The 7324-nt window shown below is 41.0% G+C and overlaps 1 protein-coding gene across 1 annotated transcript; it reads right to left on the bottom strand.

Moving 5' to 3' along the window:
• Positions 1 to 210: 210 nt before the first annotated feature.
• On the bottom strand, positions 211 to 2481 carry LOC138871892 (uncharacterized). The gene is made up of 2 exons (XM_070149812.1): positions 2182 to 2481; positions 211 to 225 (listed from the first exon to the last, which is right to left on the bottom strand). The coding sequence occupies exons 1-2, from the start codon at positions 2479 to 2481 to the stop codon at positions 211 to 213; spliced, it is 315 nt and encodes a 104-aa protein (XP_070005913.1).
• Positions 2482 to 7324: the final 4843 nt, after the last annotated feature.

The following is a 7324-nucleotide window of genomic DNA, read 5'->3' on the forward strand; positions in this document are numbered from 1 at the left end:
TCTGCCTCAGTTTGGTAGTTGGGCGCATCTGTGAGTTTTAATTGAATCATATTACCAAATATCTCTAAGAATTTGAAAGTTAGATCCCATTACCCAGGCGGGTCCTGAAAACTCCTAGTTAAATGACAGTTTTAAAGCTAAATTATATCTTCTACAGGTATGACTTCCGCTAAATCTTGTTGTCTTAAAAGGTCTTAAAATTACACCCTATTATCCAGGGGGATCCTGAAAATCAAAATCAAGTCTTATCTTAAGAGTGACAGCTTTTAAGGCTGAATTATACTCTCCTAAAGCAGAACTTACGCTAAATCTTGTTATCTAATGGAAATCTTAAAGCTAAGTCCCATTATTCAGGAGGGTCCTGAAAATTTCCAATCGGATCCTAACCTAAGAATGAAAACTTAAAAGCCGACTTCTATTTCTTTGGGGGTACACTTATGCTAGATCTTGCCACTCTTGAATGTTTTGAATTTTTAAACTAGGTCTCATTTTCTGGGAGGATCTTGAGAATTTACAGTCAAACCTATCTGGTGCTTGCCTTTCCTTGCGGAGGGTTTCTTCGAAACAAACGAAATTTTCTGCCCCGATTTCAAATCAAAGAAAAATCTTGTTAGTTTAAAATGTGGTGGTTAGTTTGTGACATTCTTGCTGAAGGTGGCCTCTTCACTGCCGTGCTTTGCTTTGACTGGTTCCCCGAACTGGCCAAGAACCACTTGACTTTCTGACTGACTTTCAACTACATGTCCTTGGATGACCCGAGTGTTCTACACCCAAACCGTTGTTTTACATTTCTGACCTTTCTACCTAAACCTCTGTATCTCCTACAAGATTACTAAACCCTTCGACCAATGGAACTTTCCCTGCCACCTTATTTCCCACTTTACATCATGCAATCTTTGGTATGCTCTGGCTGCACTGTGCTTTGTGCAATTTTAGAAGTTGGTAATGAGCTTTGAAATCCTTTCTTATTTGCTTAAACAGAGCTGACATTGGAAATATCTTAGAGAAATAAACCAAAAAAAAAATGAAATGCACTGACTTTGAGATCTAGAAGTAAGGAAGAAAATCCAAAACTGGATGAATGTTCGAAGGGGAAAAAGAAAAGAGACTTATTTGAGTGAAGCAGTTGGTATCAATGATCATGACATGCATTTCGGACTAATCGGCCCAGTCTATCCAACCAATCAACTTTCAGATGTCTTCCTTTATGCTCCCGAGACCTTCATAACCCAATTTTCACCAAATCACTAACCTTGTTCGGCCTGCGGTGCCCTGAAGGGTTTTAACCAATAAACCTCTCTCATTTGTTCATCTCTCAACTCGCTATCGCCTTACGGTGACCGTGAGGGTTTTCACCAATAAAACTCTCATTTTTTCTCCTTGGACCGAAGTGTTGCCCCTGATATGAATCACCTCTACTTGTTCGACTTGGCATCTCTCGAAGACTGATCGAAAAGTCTTTCTTTGGACCGTAATGTGGGCTTTTGGATAGAGTTAGAAAGAAAAGGTATCAAAAGGCTCAAAACAATTCAAATGGGTTCAAAATTACAACTTTCGGAATCACTACAACAACCACAACTTCTACCCCGGTTTCTTTGCTTGGGGACTTTTGGATTTTTATTTTGATGGGACCGAACCGTGAGGCTGCCTACATATCCTTAAAAGGAATCAGGTCGAACGTAGTTCATGACATAGAAATTACTTTGATTTTCCTTTTCTTTTTCTTTCCCTTCTTTTCTTCTTTTTGTTTTGTTTTATTTTATTTTTTCTCTCTTTTCCTTTACTTATATTTTGCACTCGCGTTTCTGAACTTTGCTACTAATTCCAAAAGAGGGGTATGAAATAAAATAGATAAGGCTCAAAGGGGTAACAAAGTATAAAGTGTTTAGTTAGTAGAACAAAATGTTTTCGTCATTCCAATCTTCAAAACACGCCAAGTACATACAAACACAATTTAAACCAAAGAAATCATACATAATATCTTTTGACTGCATCAGAATCGATAGCCATATCTACACATTTGCCTTCTATATCTATTAAATACAAATCACCATTGAACAACACTCTCGTTACGATGAACGACCCCTGCCAATTTGGGGAGAACTTGCCTTTTGCTTCGGCCTGATGTGGAAAGATACGTTTCAATACTTGCTGACCCACTTCGAATTTCCGGGGATGCACCTTCTTGTTATATGCTCTTTCCATTCTCTTTTGATACAACTGGCCATGACACACTGTCGCCAACCTCTTCTTATCAATCAAACTCAATTGCTCCAAATGGGTTTTGACCCATTCGTTATCATCAATTTCGACCTCTGCAACAATCCGGAGGGATGAGATTTCAACTTCCGCGGGTATCACTGCTTCAGTGTCATATACCAACAAATAAGGAGTTGCCCCTACTGAAGTGCAAACAGTAGTGTGATAACCCAACAACGCAAAGGGCAACTTTTCATGCGATTTCTTGGAACCTTCCACCATTTTCCGAAGTATCTTCTTTATGTTCTTGTTGGCTACCTCGACTGCTCCATTCGCCTTGGGACGGTATGGAGCGGAATTGCGATGCGTAATCTTAAACTGTTGACATACATCTTTCATCAAATGACTATTGAGATTAGTACCATTATCTGGGATTATCACCTTTGGGATCCTGAATCGACAAATGATATTTGAATGAACAAAATCGACCACTGCTTTCTTGGTCACAGACTTGAAAGTCTTAGATTCAATCCACTTGGTGAAATAATCAATGGCTACCAAGATGAACCTGTGCCCATTGGATGCTGCTGGCTCAATTGGTCCAATGACATCCATGCCCCAAGAAACGAAGGGCCATGGTGTAGACATTGTGTGCAATTTAGATGGCAGAGAATGAATCAAATCTCCGTGTACTTGGCATTGATGACATTTGCGCACAAAACTGATACAATCTCACTCCATGGTGAGCCAATAATAACCCGCTCGGAGAATCTTCTTTGCTAGAACATACCCACTCATATGCGGTCCACAGACTCCAGAATGTACTTCGGTCATGATAGTCGTGGACTGTCTAGCATCTATGCATCTTAACAATCCAAGATCTGGAGTTCTTTTGTACAAAACTCCTCCACTAAAGAAAAATCCACTTGCCAAGCGACGAATCGTTCTCTTTTGATCACATGTGGCTTGTACCGGATACACCCCCATCCTGATATACTCCATGATATCGTGGAACCACGACTCACCATCAAGTTCTTCTTACACCATGTTACAGTAACCATACCGATCGCGGACCTAAATATGCAAAAGGGTCAACATAAGCCTTATCTGGATGATGTAACATTGACGCCAGAGTAGCTAAAGCGTCGGCCACCTCATTATAGATCCTTGGAATATGCCTGAACTATACTGATCGGAATCATTGACAAAGATCATGCAAACATTGTCAGTACGATATGAGTTTTAAATCCCGCATTTCCCATTCTCCTTGAATATGGTGCACCAGAAGGTCCGAGTCTCCCAAGACCAAGACTTCCTGGACACCCATGTCTACAGCTAACCTCAAACCCAAAATGCATGCCGCGTACTCAGCCATGTTGTTGGTACAGTAGAAACAAAGGTGAGCCATAACAAGGTAGTGATGTCCTATTTCAAAAATAAGTACAGCTCATATCCCAATGCCTTTAATGTTAGCAGCTCCATCAAATAAAAGTTTCCATCCTGAATTTTCAACTTGTTCCAACTCATCAATGTGCATCACCACTTCATCAGGGAAGTAAGTCTTTAAATGTTCATATTCTTTATCCACCAGATTCTCGGCCAATGCTTGGTCTTTCACTGTAGTCCGAGTCACATAGATAATGTCAAATTATGTGAGCAAAATCTGCCACTTCGCAAGTCTCCCTGTGGACATAGGCTTCTGAAAGATATACTTTAGCGGATCTAAGCGAGAAATGAGGTAAGTGGTGTAGGATAACAAATAATGCTTCAACTTCTGTGCTACCCAAGTTAGAGCGCATCATGTCCTTTCAAGGTGAGTGTACTTAACCTCATAAGATGTGAACTTCTTGCTGAGATAATATATGGTTTGCTCTTTCCTGCCAGTGATGTTATGCTGACCCAAAACACAACCAAATGAATTATCTAGGACTGTCAAGTACAGAATCAAAGGTCTTTCCGGTTCTGGTGGGACCAACACAGGTGGGTTTAATAATTACCCCTTTATCTTATCGAATGCTTCCTAACACTCATCACTCCACTTGACCGCATCATCCTTCTTCAGCAACTTGAAGATAAGCTCACAAGTTCTCGTGAGCTAAGCAATAAACCTGCTAATGTAGTTCAACCTCCCTAACAGACTCATCACCCCAGTCTTGTTCTTTGGAGGTGACAATTCTTAGATAGCTTTGATTTTTGACGGGTTCAACTCGATGCCTCGACGATTGACTATGAATCCCAGTAGTTTTCCGGATGGAACACCAAATGCGCACTTGGCAGGGTTGATCTTAAGGTTGTACCTGCGGAGCCTTTGGAGAACTTTCTCAAATCTCTAACGCGTTCAAACTGCTTCCTGGACTTTATGATCACATCATCCACATAAACCTCAATCTCCTTGTGTATCATGTCATGGAATATGGTCGTCATTGCCCTCATGTACGTTGCCCCAACATTTTTTAAACCGAATGGCATTACCCTATAACAATATGACCCTCATGGCTTGATGAATGCCGTATTTTCTGCATTTTCCTCATCCATTAAGATCTGATGATAGCCCGCATAGCAATCCACAAAAAATTCAATCTTATGCTTAGCACAATTATCAATCAAAATGTGGATATTTGGTAGTGGGAAGTTGTCCTTTGGACTTGCCTTGTTGAGATTACGGTAATCAACACACACTCTGGTCTTACCATCCTTCTTTGGCATAGGTACAACATTGGCTAACCAAGTGGGATACCGCGTGACTCGAATGACCTTTGCATCAAACTACTTTGTGACCTCTTTTTTTTATCTTCACACTCATGTCGGTTTTGAACTTCCTCAACTTCTTCTTAACGGGAGGAAATGCCGGATCAGTGGGCAATTTGTGAACTTCCAAGTTAGTGCTTATACCAGGCATGTCGTCATATGACCATGCAAAAATATCTTTGTATTCAAACAATGCTTTGATTATCTCTTCCCTAATTTGCGGTTCAAGATGGACACTTATCTTAGTTTCTCTAACATTATCGGGGTCCTCTAAATTGATTGCCTCTGTATCACTTAGGTTAGGCTTGGGTTTTTCTTCAAAAAGATTTAACTCCTTACTAATCTCTTCAAAGGCCTCATCCTCATCATATTCTAATTCATCATCACATTTTATTTCTTGAATTGTTATTTTAGAATTAGATTGACTTTTAAGACTGGGTCGAAGATTCCTCGTGCATGTCATTGAAACCAGCATAAAAAGAACTGTACAAGGAAGAAAAGAAAAACAAAAATAAAACTATCAGGAATGATGGAAAAGGGAAATTGCTTTTCATTGAAATTAAAAGATAACAGGGTTTACACATCCAAATGGACAGAACATAGAATCTGAATTACAATCCCGTAATTATCCAGATAAACTAAAAGAAAATCAAATCAAACTACCAAAACTCTTTCCGGGTAGGGAGAGGAGTAGCCTCCCAATTGTTAAGCTTTGCACTCGGTCTAACAAACTACACATCTGCTTTGCTAGAACCTTCTCCAACTTCCACCATGTTCATATCGTCGAACAACCTCTCGAACATTTCTATTAACTCTTCATCAATGTCAACCACAGAACTGGGAACTGTTGTCACTGGGCGTTTCCTGGTACCGGGCTTGAAAAACGACCTAGAGAGATGTGGGATGGGCTTTAGAAGTGCCCACACCCTCTGTTTCAACTTTCTATCCCTTTTCACATCTACGGCTGTGGGTTTGAATCCTAGACCAAATGTACCCAAGTTTTTAGGGAGAGACACCGACTATATGATACCCTACAGAGATGCACCCGGACCCTTACCAAGTACAAAGCCATTTCTCAGCATTTCAAGGGCCACCATAACTGATGCGGCGATTACCTTTGGAATTGGAACGCACTTCCCTTCTAGGATTTTCTCGACCGACACTATTTCAAAAACCTGATAGACCCAAGGCCTTTTGACATGTTTAATCTCAATGAACGGGACAACGACATCACTGTGAGCGCACAAATTATCCTCACCGTGCACGACGATCTCTTGTCTATCCTATTCGAACTTGACCATCTAGTGCAGAGTAGACGGGATTGCTTTGGCGGCATGAATCCAAGGTCGACCTAATAGAAAATTGTAGGAGACGGCTACGTTCAGCACCTAAAACTCCATGGTGAATTCCACCGGTCCTATTGTCAACTCAAGCACTATATCACCAACTGAATCTTTCCCTCCACCTTCAAATCCCCGAACGCAGATGTTGTTCTTGTGAATTCTCTCATCATCCACTTTCAACTTGTTCAGAGTAGAGAGAGGGCAAATGTTTGCACTGGAACCATTGTCAACCAATACCCTGGTAACCACAGAATCTTCATATTTCACCGTAAGATAGTGAGCTCTGTTGTGCTCAGTACCTTCCACAGGCAACTCATCATCTGAGAAATTGACCCAGTTCACCTCAAATATCTTGTTGGCGATCTTTTTCCAGATGGTTCACTGAGATTTTGTCAGGAACGTGAGCCTCATTCAGAATTTTCATCAAGGCCCGACGGTGCTCGTCTGAGTGGATTAACAATGACAACAGTGAAATCTGAGCAGGCGTCTTTCTCAACTGCTCTACAATGGAATAGTCTTGTACCTTCATTTTTCTCAGAAACTCCTCCGCCTTTTCTTCACTCACAACTTTCTTCACTAAAACTGGGTTATCTTTAGAGGTTTTAGATTTTCTTAATTCTTCCGGGGCAAAGCATCTCCCTGAACGAGTTAATCCATGGGCCTCATTGACTTCTTCTTTCACTTTCTTTCCCTTGTAGGTCACTATCACCCGCTCATAGTTCCACGGTATGGCCTTGCTATTGACTATCAGCAACTGTGTTATAGGCTTGATGATGACTGGATCCATACGGGCACCCTCAACAATTATGATAGGCTTGTTTGCCACTCCTGACACAACCACTTTTGACTTTTCTTGTTTTGCTACAACTTCACTTGGGGACCCTTTCTTGATTACCGCAGATGGTTCACCATTTATCCTGTTCAACTTGTTCACTGATCCCTCAACTGTTGGTTTTTAACCGGCTTGACCTCACTGGACCGAATCATCATGATGGTCTATGAAGGCTTCTTAGGCTCCCCTCCCTTATGTACTA

Source organism: Nicotiana sylvestris, chromosome 6 (genome assembly GCF_000393655.2).
Source record: "Nicotiana sylvestris chromosome 6, ASM39365v2, whole genome shotgun sequence".
NCBI classification, from domain to species: domain Eukaryota; kingdom Viridiplantae; phylum Streptophyta; class Magnoliopsida; order Solanales; family Solanaceae; genus Nicotiana; species Nicotiana sylvestris.

Coding starts and splice junctions, on each gene's coding strand:
- LOC138871892 (XM_070149812.1), bottom strand. CDS start 2,481: ATGGTGGAAGGTTCCAAGAAATCGCATGAAAAGTTGCCCTTTGCGTTG.